This window comes from Motacilla alba, chromosome Z (genome assembly GCF_015832195.1).
Source record: "Motacilla alba alba isolate MOTALB_02 chromosome Z, Motacilla_alba_V1.0_pri, whole genome shotgun sequence".
NCBI classification, from domain to species: Eukaryota; Metazoa; Chordata; class Aves; order Passeriformes; family Motacillidae; genus Motacilla; species Motacilla alba.
Genome location: NC_052046.1, coordinates 41,832,520 through 41,851,988, shown reverse-complemented (window position 1 = coordinate 41,851,988; position 19,469 = coordinate 41,832,520). Strand labels below are relative to the sequence as shown.

General features: G+C 40.0%; 1 protein-coding gene across 2 annotated transcripts in view; it reads right to left on the bottom strand.

Annotated features, from left to right (window-relative positions):
• The window catches only part of SHB (SH2 domain containing adaptor protein B), a 59,302-nt gene that overhangs the window by 14,565 nt on the left and 25,268 nt on the right, over positions 1-19,469 (bottom strand). For both annotated transcript variants that reach the window (XM_038124545.1, XM_038124544.1), the window contains exons 3-4: positions 7,608-7,823; positions 1,306-1,471 (exon numbers count right to left, since the gene is read on the bottom strand). In XM_038124545.1, coding sequence (XP_037980473.1) covers positions 1,306-1,471; positions 7,608-7,823 — 382 coding nt within the window. The remainder of the gene's footprint in view (positions 1-1,305; positions 1,472-7,607; positions 7,824-19,469) is intronic.

Below are 19,469 nucleotides of genomic sequence, written 5' to 3'. Positions count from 1 at the left end.
GGGACTGGGCGAGCAACTTTGTTAAGCTGGAACTACCCAATTTGGAGGACCAAATCTACAGTTAATTTACAGCCTTTTACTTATTTACCTAACAGTATCAGTGACTGACTTCATAATAATGGTTGCTGCTTCCTCTACTGGAGATAAGCATACAATCAGTCAATGGGCACATGGTTCAAAGGCTGAGGTTTATTAGATGGAACATGACAACATACGGATGATATTATCTGTTTCAAACTTAAGCTTCCAAATATTGCCTGAAAAATAGAATGTCAAAGGGAAAGCAATTTCTGGAACTACCTCCTCTCAAACCCTCCTACTGAGGGTCCTAAGTGTAAGAGGCTTCTTAATCCTCTCAATACCACAAGCATTAAGGAAAAAAGTATTCTCACAAAGTGCATACTCACATCCATACTAAATTACGCCCTCCCTCTCCAGTGCAAATAAATTCTGCCTCTAACCCAGAATGACAGTTTCTGGAGTGGACAGCCTTCAGGGGTTCAAGACACAGCTTCTTCAATTTACTGCACAAATCCACTGGCTTCTCAGTGACCAGGAATATCAGTCTAATTTTTGTAAATTGCTCTACTTTTTCACTTTTCAGCATTTTTCTCTGTGTAGCAGGAATTCTGGCCCCCTCTTTGAGGCTGCACCTTTGGTATGATACAGGACAGTGGGTCATTCCACCACACAAGCCAGTCTGCCCCAATTGTTCAAGGAAGGGCAACAATAAGGCAGGACACAGGCCACTCTTGTGGATACCAGACATTTACTACAGGGAATTCACGTGGAACCTGAACTTAAAGCTGACAGAAGTACATCTAAATACCAGTCTCAAGTTTGATAGCACAAGGGTAGAAATAACAACCTCTTTTCTGAAAGCTGCATAGGTGGTCTTATCATTCTCTCCCTGGAGGAGAATCACTGCCAGATGCAAGGCAAATCTGATGTATTTTAGAAACATGCTCTGCAGTCACAAATATATTGGTTTCATGCACCTTTAAACAGAATTTGGTTATATATGAGATACAACATTTTTTTCCCCTAATGCAGTATAAACAAGGCTGAAAATGGAATAAATGAATGTACTTGACAGATGAAATTCACTGTTTTTGAGATGAGTTTCCTGTTTAACACTATTTTGCTCCCCTATAAAAATTACTTACACTTTGCAGAACTAGTAAGAGTAAGTCTTTGGGGCTTTGGGGACACTGAGGAGGGAAGCTAGACAGTAGGATCTGGGTACTTACTGCTCCTGTAAGTGGGGAGGCAAAGAGCTAGAGTGCAATTACTGTGCTTACTTACATCTGCTTTTCCAGTTGAATAGTTGGATCTATTCTCTCTCCCAGGATCCCACAAAATTCTGGACTGCCATGTTTGATAGGTTTAAAGCCTCCTCCAGGTGCTCTTAATTGCCTGTGCTGGTCATTTGTGGGAGAAGCTTGCTGTTTCCCACTTCCATTAAACTGGGCTGCAAGATACACAATTATTACTTCTCCAGGCAAGGTTAGCAAGGACCAAAAGAGTTGTAGCACTTACAGTGGTTGTCACACCCCACAGAGAATAAATGTATACCCACTAGCATTAAGATGCTTTATCTACAAAGTTATATGTATCACATAAAGTATTTCTTACTATTCAGAGTAAAGTTTTAGGACTGTTGTTTTTCCAGTAATAAAATTCATGCTCTTCTAAACCTTGTTATAATAACTACTGCTTATATCTTGACATTTGATACTTTGATCCTCCAGAGTTGATGCTGTCAAAACAAGTAACAGTAACAAGCCTTCAGTCACCTGCCATAATTCCAAAAGTAAATAAGTGAGAACACCAGTTTGTCTCAGCTTATGTGGTATCATCCTAACAGTGATCTGGGAGCAAATCAGGCAGCTAACATCCACATCAGAGATACTGTCAAGCAGCAAAAAATTAACAGTGCATCCACTTACATGCTGCTGGCACAAAGTTTTTGCCTTTAAAGTCTAGGAAACAGATGATAAAAGAAAAATAGCCTTTCATCATTTCTCTCACTAACTACATTATTCCAAGAAAAGAAATACAACTTACTTTGCAAAGTTGTAATTTATTAGAGCACTGCAACACCTGCAGCCAAGCACATACTAATGATGTCAGCATTTTCATTCTACATTTACAGATTCCACATAGTTACAATTAAAAAAAATACTAAAGGACTGAATGTTGACAGGAACAGTAAAAGAATCTACCCACATCATATTCCTGACTCTCACTGCCTTCTATGGTTTGCTGCTTCATCAAAAACCAACACATCCAGCTGCAAATGATTGTATATTAAGGTCATCTAGTGAGGATCAGGCAGAGAACCTTTACTGTGTCAGGAGGTAAAAATCATAGTGCTCACAAGAAGAAACAGCTCAATCAGCCCCAACAGCAATACTGGAGAAAAATGTTACAAGGAAAACTAAAGGAAATCCCTACAAAACTTACAGGCCTCATGCACTTAAAAGTGAACTTACTGTAACACACAGCCAAGTAGGCATGTGGATGACAGTATTGTTTTAAAGCAGACAGCTGCCATGTTCAAGTTCAAAAAGATAATGCACAGAGACATGTTGGATGAGGACAGTGTCTGGGAGCTTGTTTAAAATAAATTTTAAAAATTGTTTATGCTTTTGTCATGAAGGTTAGGACATTTCCAAATCCCCTCTCTACTCAGAGAAAGCAGGCACAATTGTTTTTATTTTAAAATTTAGGCAAACTTTTTCAATCACATTCCTAAGTATGCATGGTGGAAATATGCTGATTCTTTCTTAGTATAAACTCAGATTTAACCTCATTACTGGCTAATGAAAGCTGATTAGTGTAACAAGGAGAAACACTGCATGTGGATACATGCCTGTGACATATATGAGCAGTATTATTACTTTAACTCTAAGAAAAACACCCGGATGTAACTTGGGTACTCTCTGAAACCTAGTGAGCTTATTGTCACCTCCTGAACAAGGAACACCTTTCAGACACCAAAAAATTCAGTTCACATTAACTCAGTTCTGACTGTTAACAACTTGTGATTACAACACAGAATCACAGAATGGCTTGAGTTGGAAGTGACATTAATGATCATTTAGTTGCAAACCCTTAAAAGCAGAGAGATGCCACCACAAGCAGTGATTTCATCCACTAAACTACATTATTCAGAGCCCTATTCAACCTGGCATTGAACTGTTCCAGAGAAGGGCCATCCAGAACTCACACACAGCAACCTGCCCCATTGCTTCACCATCTCTGACTAAACAATTTCTTCCTAACATCTAATCTAAATGTCTCCTCTTTTAGTTTAAAAACATTCCTTCTTTTTTTTTTTTATCTCTATATGCTTGTGCAGCAAGTCACTAACATGATGATAAGACAGACAAACTGTTCTCCAAAAACAGGACAAAGTTAAATTTCAGATGCTTTTGAATGTTGGGGCTTTTTTCTCTGTTTGAAAAGCTCAGACATGTATCTGGACTGCTGGCCTTTATTTTTTCTCTTTTTTTTTTTTTCAGGAAGAAGCAGTCTTGAAGGGCTATCCAGGCAGATAAAAAGTGACAAGTGTAATATCCAGTCAGGCACCTCCCCACTCAATGCTGTAATCTGGTCCAAGTTTTGGCTGCTTGGCTGCTATGAATCCTCTATTAAACAAAGCTGAAGTATATCCAGCCACTGTAGTTATGGAACTGACTGCAATAGTTCCACACTCTCCATGTAGCCTCTCTTCCACTGCCCTGTAATTCCTGCCCTACTCCTGTGACAGCGGCATGCCAGAACTCCCTTGCTTTAGGTCACTCAGGGTCCTAGGCAACACCTTTCCATTCAACAGCAGTAGAAGCCAGAAGAAGTTTGGCATTTACAAGTCCTCCTTCCACGAGCCCATGATCAGTGCTGGAAACTGCTACCAAATGGCCCTCTTGACCATTGAGACCCTCTCTGTAAGTGAGGGTCACATATTTTGTAAAGCAATACTAAGACTGGCTTTACAGACTACACAAGCATTTCCTTTACCCAAAGGTTTTCTGTGCCCACACGGCAGTCTGAAGAGGACAGATTTCTCACAAACTCAGTGGAAGCCAGTGTTAGTGTGACATTCTTCAATGGGCCCTCCAGTACCCATAATATCTTCTATCTATCCAGTGGGCTCTCCCTGGTGTTATCTCCTTTTCCAGCCAGACTCCTGTACCTGGAAGCTACTTTGTTCCTGTTGCTCTGCCAACCTCAACTCTTCCGGGCAAACCAGTCTGCCCAGCTCAGCAGGAGTTCTAACAAGACCTGCTTGCTTCCCATAAAAGCCATCAAAAACACATTTTACCTTCAGCTGGACAGCCTCCAAAAAAACAACCCCAAATTTGTTTGTGAAAGAACTCCAGCTGCAGACAGCCAAAATGCTGCATTCTGGTTCTGCTACACAGAGACACAATCTTTTAGCAGAGAAAAATCCATAGTCTGTGTACATCTTGCTCCATTCACAATGCCAGCATGACACCAGCCTCAGCCCCATCCTTAGGAGTAAGAGCACAGACACACTGCCCTCAGCCTCAGCACATTTCATAGCTTGTGCACACTTTCATTCTGACAAATCTCAAAGTCCAGGCTGGAAATAAACAGGTTTTAGCTGTGCTTCAGCAACAAATCTTGGAATCATGGCAGAAAAGCAATTTTTTTCCCTCAAAGACTTGCATGAGTAATTAGGTTCACGGTAATTCTAGTGTTGCTGGTGATTTTGGTTTGTTTACCCCATGATAAATCAAAAACATTTGCTTCATAAAACTCTGTGTCTGCAATTCTCATCACAGATGTACGTTGTTCCCTCCAGATGAATTTCACAAAATAGGAAAGTTTCAGCAGAGGGTCCCTCCAGGATCTCCACAGTTCCACGGAACTGGGAGATGGTAATTGTGGGCCTGTAAAGTGGGACTTACCCATTGCTAAAATTTTTAATAGTTAGACTAACATTGCACTTTTCAGGAAAATCCACCTCAGCTAAAAATTGAAAAAACCCTTTCCTGAGCTACACTATGGAACCACCAACTAAGTCAGAAGAGCACTTAATACATCTCAGCAGGGAGCCAACACTTCTCCATTCTTCTTCAACACTTCTCCAAACTTTCCACCATTTCAAACTTCAAAGCTGGACCTCTTCATTCCTTATTTTAAACATTTACCACTCCTAGGACAAAGATGAATTCTAGAAAGACTGGATGAAACACCAGCTTGCAACTGGGCTTGCAGCCAATCTTTAGACATTTCTTTGTGACCAAAGAAATTCTTGTACCTAAAATAACTTGTACCTAAAACAAATTAATCTATAATGAATGGCAGGCGTAATGAGAGAAATCTAATTAATCTCAAAAAGTGTTTACTCTTCTTATTTTAAATAACAATTCTCTATGCTGAACCTGTAAGTAAACCAACCATATCATAACACCATTTAATTAAACCTCTCTTTAGTCTATTTAGTCTGTAAAGCAATATTTTGCTCTGTGTGCGGTCGTAACTGCATAGCACTTGAAAGAATATTTACACATAAGCCAATAATAAAATCTGGTACTGGACTGACCTTGTTAATTTACAGTTACATGTAAAAACTGAAAATTAGATATAAAGAAAAAAAAAACAAAACTAAGATTCTTTATTTTAAAACAACTCAGAAAAACCCTATTTCAGCATTTACCTGAAAAAGACCAAAAAAGTGGACACAAAGATCAATACAGAGGTTAAGAAAAGATCCAAATTAATTAAAACTCATAAATTTCATATAATATGACCAATACATGAAGGATAATAATTTACATATGCCCATATATGACTCTTTACACTTAACTTTTGAAATCCAGTCTCTGTACCTGCTCTATTACTATTTGAAAAATTTGTGAAATGTAATCTCACTGGAGATAGATGTCTACTGGTCCCACAGCTTGCGTCTCAGCATCATTAAGCAATGAAGTCGCTGGTTTTTGAAAGAAAAATTACTTCTGGGTAGCACACAATCACCGAACTTGTGTGGGAAGTTATGTGATCAGATCAGGTTGTTTATCCAGTAATTTCTTCCCACAGGATGAAAAAAATCTGAAGATGGAAACTGCAAGAGTCCCTTGAATAATTGTTTCCAATACTTAACTGTCCTTGCAGAGAAAAAAACAACTAGAGTTAGAACCTCTACTGATTCATCTTATATCTCATCTTCCCATCACACACCTGCTCATTTGTGAACAAACTGGCTCCATCTTATTAAGGATCTCCTCACAGGCATTAGAAAGTTCCCACTATGTCCCACCCAAAGTTTTCTCTTCTCCAGGCTAAGCAAGCTCAGTTCTCTCAGCATCTTTTCACATTTGCTGTCATATGCTGCAGTTTCTTGTCACTTTTTTGGCTCATCCCTGTTATATCAGAATCCTGCCACAGCATTATGCATAGTTCAAGAAATATGAAGTAAAGAGGAACAGTCACTTTGCTTCATCCACCGGCTTGCTCCTATTCACACAGGCTAGCATGCTGCTAGCCTTCATCATGGTGAGAAGCATTGCTAGCCACATTTAGTCCACTTCCCCAGGACTGTTTAAGCCCCTTCTAGCAAAGCTGCAGCCCAGCAAGTCAATCAGATCTAGGTCCACATCATTGCAGGGGATTAGTCTGCTCCAGATGCAAGTCTTTAGGTCTGTCCTCATTAGGTTTTGTAAGCCTGTTGTTAGTCCATTTCTCCAGCCTGTTCAGGTTCCTCAGAATGGCAGCTTTGTACACACCCTCCCCTCCCTTGGCTGTTATTCCAAGCTTGATAAGGGGCATTTCCTCTCCTGCTCTTGGTTACTAATAACTGTGGACAGGTTTCAGAACATATCTTTGGAGGAATCACACTTGTAACCAGATTCCAGGAAGAGTATGAATCACTAACACTACCCTCTGAGGTCAATGACTCTGAAAGGTTTTCACAGATCTACTAGTTCACCCATCTGGGCTACAACATTCCAAACACAGCTGATGCCACAGCACAACATGCTGAAAGCTGCAGTCTACACACATAACACCTACTGCTCTTTTTCCATTAAGAGATCTAGTAGTTTTAACACCGAAAGCAAACAGGTCTGTCAAGCAGGATTTACCTAGGGTAAATGCACACTGACTACCCAATAATCATTGCTCTCAGGTTTCTTCCATGCTCTGTCCCAGAGCCACACCTCTTTTCTTCCTGCCTCACCCCCAACACTGCATCACACTATCCCTCTGAGAATAGCTCCACAATTGCAGGACCCTGCAAAGCAACTTTCTCACCACAGAGATACTCAACAATAAACACTACCTACATCCCATCCATTAAAATGACGGTAGGGAGAAGGAGTGGGAGAATCAGAAGTTTTTCTTTTATTAAACAAGTGCTAAGATGACTGACAACAGGTTGGCTGAAGTACCAAACAGAAAGTGCTGTTCTATATTTATTTACAGAGCAGGTAAAGATTTGGGATGATCCACACTCACTTTTCAGACATTTCTTCACACACACGTACACAAAAGAGCATAAGTATCTGATTTACCCCAAAGGTATATATGGTATAACTGTGAGAGAGAATTTTGAGGCTGGGATCTAGGAATTCTACCTGCCAAAGCTGGGATGCTGACTTTGTTCCACTCCCATGGCTGATCATACTCATCTGCAGGCCTGTCATCATCCTGTGGCAATTTGCTTTCTCGTAGACGGCGACTCACCACACTTTCAGAATCAGATTCCACACCACTGCATTCTGGTTCATAGGGTGTGTCATAGAGCTGCATGTTTTTCTGATGGGACTTCATGCCTTCCTGCTGTTGAAACTCTGTTGGCAAGGAGGAAAATTGCATCAGAATCACTTCTAACCATGTCTTATCATTACAGTCTATAATTTTAGAGCATTCAACTTCCACCCATTTCTTAATAGCCACGTAATTATAGAGATGACAAGCTTGTACAAGACTTCTAAATTCTACCTCTACATTGGTAACTGGCTGGAAGCAAAAGTTTGCTCCAGTTAACCACCAAAGCTTCATGCCTCCACAAACATTTCCCAGCTTGTGCAGAGCCAGATTTCAGGAAGTACACAATCCCTGTCAGCTGCTAAAAAGCACACTCACAAGCAGCTGTACATAAATTCCCAAGAACACTGAAATTTGTGTACAGTTAGCTCTTCAGGAGGAGATGGTTCTGAAGTGAAATCCAAAGACACAAAGAACATTAAAAAAAAAAAACCACAGTACAATTGTATGTGTTGATTAAAAAAAATTGTCTGCATTTACACCTACAGAATATCAGCAAAAAATGAACTAGGACTAGAGTAAGAATACTAAACAAAAGCATTAGAGCTTATCTCACATCAAGGGAGTTGTAACAGCAACTCTCAGCTGCCTGAAAAGCAGTCAGAACCAAATCTTCTTGGGCAGAATCAGAAGAAGCAGTAAGGAGGAACAGGCACAAGAGGTAGTCCAAGAGATCCAAGTGGTACATGGAGGGTACCTTCTTTCCCTTGTGTGAAGTGCAGCCCTGGGATAGGTTACCAGGTAGGTCACGGGAAGAGTCTTCATTCTTTGGAGTTTACAGAGCTTTGGTTAGGCAAAGCCATGGTCCCTCCATCTACTGATACAAAACTGGGTGGAGTGAATAATAGACTGGGTGGCTGTGCTACCATTCAAAGGGACCCAGGGAGGCTGGAAAATGGCAGACTAACAGGCTAGAAAGCTGCTCAGCAGAGAAGGACTTTGGGGTCCTGTACACCAGCAAGTTAAACACAAGCCAGCAATGCACCCTCACAGGAATGAGGGACAACGCAACTTGGGGTGCATCAGGAGTGCTGAATGCAGATCATGAGATGTGATTCTTCCCCTCTACTCAGCACTGGAGAGGCCATCGAGACTGCTGGGTCCAGTTCTCATCTGCCCAGCACAAGAAAAACACAGAATATTGCAGGAAGTTTCAGCAAAAGGCCAAAGCTCAATAATGGGACTGAAGCACTTTTCATATGAGGAGAGACTGTAAGAATTGAGACTGGCTAGCTGAGAGAAAATAAGTTTTAGTGGGGACATTATCAATGCATATAAATGCCTGATGGAAGAGAGAGAAGACAGAGAAAGACATATTGACAGTGCTCAGTGACAGGCCAAGATACAATAGGCACAAGTCAAAATATATGCAATTCCGTCTGAACACAAGAAAACACATTTTGACTGTGATAATGGTCAAACACAGAAATAGGCTGCCTGGAGAGGCTGTGAAGTATCCATCTTTGGAAATATTCATGATCTGACTAGACACAGCTATGGGCAATCTATTCTAGCTGAACTTGCTTGAACATGATTTTTTTATTAGACAATATCAAGATGTCCCTTCCAACTTCAGATGTTGTGTGATTATACTGACCACTGCAACAACAAAACAAGAACACTAATAATGTAGCAAATTGCAAAGTTATGAAAATACTCAGAGAGAGAACTTTTTAAGCTACAAATGAAGCAAAGATCTAGAGCAGTTCCCTCGGTTAAAACAACAAAAGTCATAAATCAAGACATATATCAACAAGACTATTATAATCAAGTAACTTCTCCAAACCCCTTCAAAGCACAGTGAAAAGTCTGCAAAATGACAGTGCCCTTATTCTTTGAAAAAAAAATTATTTCATTTATGCATTAAAAATACAGTAATTTTGAAGAAATATACACCAAAATTGATGCTACAAGCAAGATAAATCCTCTTAACTTCTAGTTATGAACAACCACATCAAGAAAAAGTGCTGCATTGAGGGAAAAAAACTGTAATAGAAAGAATACACTGCTCTCTTGAATACTCTGGTTCAAAGAGATAAATATTTTGGTTTTTTGTGAAGTCAGAATGTATCTTTTTGCCTGAAGTCAGGCATGTATCATTTTGTCTTTCAGCACTGTGGACCCATTCAATGCTACACCAAGAAATGTGCATTTCTGAGGAACAGAAGCCAAATCAGTTGAAAGTGCCAAACACAAATTTGTGTGCCAAATACAGCTACGCAATTGGCTCTTTGTGAGCATATTTCAATACCAGAACTCTTGCCTGACATTTTTATTTCTCCCCGAAGACCATAGCATCAGGCCATACAGGAAAGTTTACCAGTATATAGAAGGTGGTTCATGCTCAGGAAGCGTAACTAGAAAAATTACGAACATTTGATTCTAAAGCAGAAAAGTTTTTCTAGGAAAAGCTACAACCTAGATGGAGGGAAGTGCAGGGCAGGAGCTGGACTTAATAATCCTTGTGGATCCCTTCCAACTCACCATAGTCTGTGATTCTGTGATATATAAAAACATATGCATGTATGCACATACACTTCTACACACTTATCTTCAATCTCTTTTGTAAAGCTTCGTATAAATATGCTTGAAAATTCACCTTTCAGAGTATCTGTAAAGAAAAGTAATTTTTCTAAAAGCTCAATCAGAAAAAGTTCCTTTCAATAAATGACAGCACAGCTGAATCTATACCATACATTGTGTTAGCATTATACACACAGATAGCTCAGTGCAAATTTAATATTCAAGAATCAAATAGTAGAAGACAACAGTACATTTGCGATGAAGCATTTCTCACGATAATTTTACAGCCTCTAATAGTGACAGCTCTAAGGGCTTAAGTCTTTGGAAATATTATGGAAAGTAAAAAACTATGTTAATTTAACTTTTTCTTTAGAAATTCACTGTTATGAACAATATAACTGGAATTCTTATTGCTGATTAAAAGTACATTTGTATACAATTCAGCACTAAGTTAATAGCGATCACAAGAAGTAACAATTGAAGTTTGGAAAGCACTAATTTTGCTAGCAGCCTGGAAGACTCCCACAGATAATTCTTGTTCTCACAGATCAGCGGTTATTACAGAATCAGGCTCCAGAAGTTTGGGCTTATGTGTAAAACCAAGAACTTGACTGGAGAGGTACCAAAACTGAAAAAACCACTATGAGATACAAGACTCAACTTGACACTGTTCTTGACACTTGGTGAACAATTCTGATACTCACATACAGAACAGCGCTCCACAGGACAAGCAGCCACATCAGCCACACCAAGCACCTTATTAGCCCTAAATAACTGAACAGGATTACACATAGATGCACTATATTCCTGAAAATAGTTTGAAGAGAATTAGGGGATATATCATCAAGGGAACAGAACAGCTATGAAGCCAACAAAGTAATGTTTTCAACATTTCCTTACTTGCTTACCAAACCCAACAGGTGAACTTCTACAACGTGCCTTCCAAAAGGATCCAACAGACTAAAAAACAACCAGACCATTCTATAATGGCCAGATGCCAGTAAGGTATTTCCTTCATCTCAAATGCAAACATGCAGTAACAAGAGGTCAAACAATGTAGTCGCACTATAAAAAAATGTTCTGATAATATAAAAGCCCATTTTCCCAAATCAAGCACATCTGTAAATGTCACCAGGCAATAATAAACTCAATGCCATTTACAGCCCATTTTTAACATATCTTTTGATGAAACACTAGACAAGCAAAATGCAGGAGTCTTACTGCCACAATTGTGTAAGGAATGTTAGTTACAGAGAGGTTCCCTGAAGTTAACGGCTTGCAAGAGTTTTTGTTCTCGTGTGTGGTGAAAGACAATGAACTCTGTGCATGTTGGGGTTCCTGCATCACAGTAACATCACAGTAACAGCACATCTTGCTCATCTACATCTAATATACAGGAAGAGTCTAAACCTGCAGGAGACAAAATCACTACCTTATATCAATTGCCTGATTTTTTCAACCTCTGCTATTCCATTGGGAAACCTTTTAAACAAATTACATGCAAACAATCACAGCATCAGTGGTAAGACAGACGTAGGTGGTTCTTTATCAGTCTGACAGCCATCTGTAATTTATGCATGCTCCACTGAAAACCAGGGAAAACTATAGTGGAATTGGATATAGTCACATGAACTCACAGATTGATCAACGGAAGTACAATAAAGCTGTTTTGACTTGCCAGTATGTCAGATTTCAAAGTGCACTGGCCCACACACATCAGGTACAAAAGTGATAAACCAGACCCCTCTCCATCTCAGCTACCACTTTCAAGACTAGTGCCAAATTAAAATGACAGTCCTACCAGTTCCTCAGCTGCTTTCTCTAGCCAAAAGTCCTGTCCTAGTGAGACAAATCTGACTATGAAGGTCTCATGCTGGAAACAAAGATGCAAGGTCAACTTTTGAAAAGCTACCACTGAAAATGACTTTCAAGAAAAGTACAAGGGTTATCAAAACCCTTTGTATCTGACAAGCCTAAGAACAATACTCAGAGAACAGAATTCTATTGAAGGGATTTTACATGGGACATATAGCTGCACTCAGCTCCATTCAGCAGTGCAGAACTCAGTTTATCTGGCCACACTGCTGAATAAAGCTTCATCCTATTTCAGAAAGCATCAAACAAATACTTGGAAATACTCCTAACTCCAACAAGCAGCTGTTGCTAGAAATCCTTTAATGTAAGTATAATGATTTTCAAGGTCATTTTGGCATGCAGTTAAATTTGTTCAAATACACAGTTATTTGCAGGAAGCCCGGTAGATTTTTCATTCATTTATTTAACACACATTAACATGTAAACACTATGCTGGAATAAGGTTGTACAGAGGACAGCTGTCAAGCTGTCAGCTTGAAGAATTTCTGTCCTCCTACCTCTGGATTTAGACTACAGATGGTTGCTTTTCTTCTGCTCTTTCCAGAAGTCAGCATTTAAACAACTTCAATCCCACTGACCTGGATTTAGTTTCCCACTAACCAAATAAAAACCACAACCTGCTATTAACTACACGCAAAACTGTAACCAGCCTGCAGTGAACACAAAATACTGTGCTGTTATTCTCACTGAATACATTTGTGTCACTCAAATCTACCAGATAATTCCAGTGACAAGCATCTCAACACTGAAGCGACTTTGTCTGGAACTCACAAAACTTTTCAAGGCACACAGACAGACCAAACATTTATCATCAGAAAGATACAAGTATTTAATTAAAGCAAACAAGAAAACTATAGCCTTAACAGAGTCATCTTCTTGCATCTTTTCCTCCTATATACACAAAATTCCCCTTGGGAGGAGTGTTTCCGCAATGACAGAACAGGCTAACCCGTCTTTAACTAGGATAGTCAGAGCAGAATTATGAACAGCAGAACTTGTGGAATGTGGATTCAAACACTTTATATTCAAAAGCCCTAAAAGGGCAGTCAACAAAGTGTTTGAAGGACATGCTATAAGCACACTGGCTTTTTGTGGATAAGACTGGGAAAAATAAAATACCATATGTTAAATAAAAAAATGTACGTGAGAACATAACTTAGGAACAAGGCCTGTTTGAGGACAACAGCCAATTGAATTTCTTGTATTCTCACCTGCCACTGAGAACCAGAAATTATCAGTGGAAGCAGAAAGAAACTTGAAAATGCTCAGGTTCACATTGACAGGCGTTGCTGAGCATCTGATGCATTCCCCCCCATATTATCCGGACAGCCTGGCAATCTCTAGCAGGTAAAGGTCACATCAGGGCCAGATCTGATCACAGATAACAATGACCCATCTGCAGGAATGCTTGCTGTCAGGGAGTAAGTTTTTCTGAAATGCTCAAACCTCTGGTTTACACATGTTCTGCTCTTGCTGCCTCTAATGGAAAATCACTGAGGCAAGTAATCACATTGAAGGGCAGTGAGCTGTTTGCTCCAGGTGTATGGGCAGGCAACAATCAACCAGTAACTTGCCAGTTTGCCGCAGGCAAGAGACAGATTAATGCAAAGATCACCCTGATATGAACATTTGCTTCCATTGAATTAATTCCCAGATAAACAGGTCAAAATACTCAGCCAAATGCTTACTTATCCAAGCCTTGCCATTACTGATTCTTTTCACATCCATTTTGGAAAGACAGTCTGAAAATATTTCAGGACTTGTGATACAGAATTCTCATTTTATTACTACAAAGCCTATTCACTAGAGAAGCTAAGTTTTACCTCTATTCAAATTTCACCTCAGGTCACCAGAAATCAAACTGCTTTTTCCTCTGCTTCCAGATCCAGCTGGATGCCTCCAACTGCTGGGACACAAGGGAACACCAATTATATTCCGGTGGCAGGGAGGGCTGTTTTGCTTTGAGACTGCAGCAACTGCCACCCAATCTGTAATTATTCCAGATTTTGCTACAGGAAAAGCTGGATATGAGAAGATCTTCCTTCCCTCATCTTTTCTTCCAAACAGAAGCCATATGACTCAGAAGTGAGCCACTTTCCAGGAATGAACAGACATTTGTTCCCCTATTCCCTGTGAGGGCTGGGCATAACCGCATGATGTGAAAATCAACATCTTCACGTTGCCTGCATCATGCCGGAAATATTATTAAAGTCCAAGTATGACTCATTACCCCAGGAAAAAGTATTCAAAGCAACCTTACATTCCAACAATCCTGATAAAGAAAAGTTGTTAGGCCAGTCAGAGCAGGGGCAGGCAGGGAAAAGACTGTTTACGATAAGTATCAATAAACCAGCAAAATACCCCATTATTATTTTCCACAGAAGGTACGTACTGAATTAAAACAAGCAACCACTACCCTGCCCAAGAAGACAGGAAGTGCACATTTGTCTTTGTGGGTGGGAAGGGTGAGGAAGAGGAGTGGTGGGTGTTGGTGGAGTCAAAGGATGCTGATTAAAAAAACAAAACACATGAGAAGAAAACCTAAATCCTGGTGGCCTGGAAGGACAGCCATATTGTTTCTAAAGGACATGAAAATTATCTTTGGAGATTTATTTCTCTTTTGGCAGAGGCAAAGAAATAAAAAAGTTAACTTTCTTCTGTTCCCTAGAGGCAGAAATTTATTCTATAAAGCCTTCCACCTCAACACCATATCTTCTGATAGGTAAGCAGTGTTTAACTGTCAGTTTTAAAGCCTTAATTTCTGCAGACTTTGCCTCTTTGGAGGTGCTTTGATGCTGCTGACATACTTACTCGTTGCACATTTTTCAGTAAGACAGAAGAGGAGTAGGGATGCCTTTTTTATTTAGATAAGGGAACAAAGAATCCAAAAAACTCCACAACTCTGTACATTTACTGCTGCTTGACCAAGAGCCAACTCCAGATGCAGCTACAGCCAGTTACATCACAGTGCCATATTCCTGGTTTGTTTGTAGGTTTTCTTGACCTGCCTGTACTGAGTACTGACCTTTGGGATTCAAGAACCATTGTTTCATGGCCTAAACAGAGCAATCCAAGTTGCAACAGTGCATAGCAAAAAAATTCAAGATCCCCATTCCATACTCCAAAACTTCTAAGCTGTGTAAAAGAACATTCATTTCTTGAGGTAAGAGGAAACAGAAGCCCTCTGGGAAACAGAACACTGTGCTGGGATTTCCATGTACAACAGTTAGTACAAGGGTGCTCATCTGCCCAGGACACAAACTACAGTGTCTCAAAAGATTTGTTTTAAGATTAGCACAAACAGAATAAATTCTCCTTGAAAGCCATCCTAAACACCAAAGTCTAAATGAGTATTTTAAACAAGCTAAAACTGTCCCATGTCAGGACAGAGAAGTTTATAGTGAATATGACTGTTTCCTGCAGTTAGATCAGTCCAACTACTCATGACTGCTACTGATGCCCCCCTATGCCTTTGCCAGGGCTCTTCATGAACACAATATCTCACCTTCACAGGAATCACTCTGAGACAGGGCAGGAGTGGAAAAAGAAACCATTCATAATTTAAATGCTCTTCAAGACTCACACAGAAGGAAGATATTTTCTTGCATCATGTCTGCCTGTGAGAGTCTCTGCTGAAAGCTTACTTAAAAGAATCAAATTATCAAATGAGATAAGCACTGATCAAAATTATTTTTTTAATGAGTATAAATATATATTTATATACTCAGAATGATATTGCAAGGAATAACCAGATGGGAGCAAGAGGGAGTTTATAGGACCAAGACGAAATAGGGAACTGTTTCCTGAGAGCTGAAGGTTTAATTCTGTGAGAATTATGCAGAAAGGAGTTCTCTTTTCTGCATGTTACTGACTTTGAGCACAGCCTCCTAGGGATGTGGAAGAAGGCAGAGAAGGATTAAGTAGATAGAGGCCTCCCTCCAGACTTCCTCCCTGTGATACAAACAGTGGGAAGAAGTTCCCTACAGGTACAACTTACATAGTACAGTAAGGCAGTAGATTTTTGTAGCCAGAAGAAATGCCTTATCTGATTCAACAAACTCAGATGAGATGTATTCTCAGCCAGATGAGATGTTATCTTCTTTTAGCCACCTGCTAGCATTTGCCATAGAGAGTACAAGGCAGGGAGAAGAACTGCTACTTAATTCCTACAACAGATTTATTCCACAGACCTGGTGGCTACATCATCAAGAGGAACACAGAAATGTGAATTGTGCATTGTTTTCATCCAGCCTGTGAATGACTGCATCACTATGATTAAAAATAAAATCAACCAACGGACTAAAAAAACCTCAAAACCCTCCAAATGCCAGCTTAAAACATAGCCTGAAACTTTCCTGGTAAATAATGCCCATAGTTTCATCTTCATTAGTAATTTTTAAAAGAAAAATGCTAAGAAAACAAAGAGAAGTCAAAGCTTTGGAAGCAATATCTGATGCATTTGTAAGAGCTCTTTCCCCAAGCAGCTTTCCAGGAAGAGCAGGCACTAGCAGTACTGTTTCCTCCTTTGGCAGGACTTAAAAGCCACATAGCATCTGCATGCTAAAGCATCTGGTTTTTCTCCTGTTCACTGCAAGGAATAGCCACAGTGATTATTTGCCACAGTGATCATTTGCAATTTTCCAACTGGCAAACTGCAAGAAGCAGAGATCAGCCACCGTGGTTATTTGCAATTTCCCCCCTTTTACATGTTTTCCCCAAGGGAAGTATTGTCCTAGTTGCAATCTTTCTGTTCTGTCATTCAAACTGAGTCATGGGGATAATCTATCAACTCTGATCAACACCTAAGCACCTAATAAAGATGAATCACCACCTCTTGGACTTACAAGCTTTCAAATATAACTCCAAATGTTAAACTCCAATGTAAATTTAAAGTCTAGGACAGTACTGCACATGCATGCCATAAGGATCATTAATGTAGACATAAGAAATGGTTTGCATTTGCTGTTCAGCCCTGGAGAAAGAATGGTTTCATTTAGAATTCTAACTTCCAATGATTAGATGAAGAAAGCTGTTCAGTCGTCATTACATGCAACTGTAGATTTTACTTATCGCAATCCAAGAGCTTGCATGCATTAAATGTCAGCTGACAGCACAGAAAAAGTGACAGGGATAGGAACACAAATTACTAGGAGAATGTTTCAACTCATCCTCTTTAGCCTATGATCTCTTTACTCATTGTGTCAAGTCGCTCAGTGAGGGACTGACGGAAGGAGAAACTTGTGTCTAGAATTTGTAGGTTTCAAATACTCAGCACTAGCTGTCCAGCTGCTAATATTGCTTGCCTGTGTTTGCAGATTTATCTCTAATTATTATACTACTCAGATAAACCCAGACTGGATGTCCATTTCTAGTTAAAAGCCCACTTGCCGAGTAATCTGTCAGTTACGCAGAGTTGGGTTTTCTCCTTGGACAAGACTTATGTAACAGTACAGAACATGCAGCAGTGTTTGCAAGTATGCAGTATACAGTCTATCACATAATCACTCAAGAGTATTTGTGCCTACACTGATACATAACAGAAAATAAATCTGATTAGCATGCAGCACAGGATCCTTAAGAACAGGTGCTTTAAGAAAGCAAATGACAGTCATGTGCAAACATTATAAAGCAGTACTTTTTTCACTTCTTGCAATGGAAGTATCACAAATCTGGAAGAGCAAAATTTAATATTTTCCAATTAGGTCAATGTGGACACCCTGGGGAGGCATTCCCGGGTCTAGGGAGACACAAGAAGCTCCCCTAAAAAGCTGTTAGATCCCACTGGCTTGTTCCCCCGTTCATCTGTCTGTTCCTGTGTCCCTGAGCCACTCCTATTCCCTGATTGGCCCTCATCTTTGTACTGCCCCAAAACCAGGGTCAGTCCCCAGGCCCCGGCAGAGAGAAAGTGAGACTGTGTGTGTGTGTCTGTGTGTGTCTGGGACCCGAACATCTCACTGCGCGGCTGAATAAAATATCTGTGGATATTATGCAAAAGTCCTTTTTGCTTCCTTACTCTGGACTATGCCAGCAGCAATTCAGAGTGCTACAGGTCAAGTCAGAAAACGACACGTTATAAAAATTCATTGCAATGATGATCCTGATGCATACAACTGAGTCAACACTTTCTGGTAAATTTTCCAGTTACACTCTTGCTTTCCAATACGCACCTCTGAACCACCAGCCAGTGAACATGGAAACATTTACAATGCACAAAACCACACCCATGGAGACAATTGTGGAAGGCTTTATTTTTTGCTGGGTTTTTTTGTTATTTGTTTTAAGAGACTGATACAAAAAGATCCCTTAAAAATAGTTAGGAGAGGCTGTCTTTTGTTATGCTCTATATTCTACCATGATGCCAGGATCTCGGTGATGGTGCACGTCACAGCCAAAAGAAAGAGCAATAGTATGTGCTACTCAGCAAAAATATAATATAATACAAAATCAAGAGGAGATATTAAAGACATCACCTTTTTTTAAACTTCATCTCTCTATTCCCTTTCTATTTCAACTGAGGCAGCAGCACAGATACCTTTACGACAATCTCAGGCTGCATTAGAGCCATAACTGCTGCTACAGGACTTGCTTAGAAAAAGCTCATGCTTTTCTGTCTTGAAGTCCATCCCAGACAAGTGCAACTGTTGTTCAACTGTACAAAAGACAAGAGCCAGATCAGCAGTAAACCCACTGCTTCATCACAGCAATGTTCAAATTCTCCACAGAAAATGAATGCAGAAAGCAAGCTGAGTTCCTTCAGGCAAACCTAATTTCCCCCAGGTTTACCTGCATTGCTCTTAATCGTTAGTGTAACCTGCAATAGCATCAGCTTTGCATGCCTACATCCTGCTTCATAAAACCAAGAAGTATGTGGACTCTCCCACTTCAAGGCACCTACACATGAAACTGAACAATGCATAGCCTTGTTCAAGCCCAGAAGAAGGCTGAATATTTCTGTCTTCTATTTGTACATTGGTACTATTCAACCAATTTAATCACAGTAGCACAAGACAGTCCATCATCAAGCAGAAACACACTGAAGGCTTCCTAGGTCTTTACCTGAGTAGAGATAGCAAAGATTAATGGACATATCAGCAGACCAACACACCAAAACCAGATGAGGTTTACCTGACCTCAGCCAGAAGGAAAAGGCTGCTCCTGCAGACAATTGTCTCCAATTATTTTAGCAGCCAGAATAATAATGAACAGCCGGATTTGCATAGATATTTGAGCTCCTCCAAAGGATCATTTTCAAGCAGAGTTCTTCATAGCCA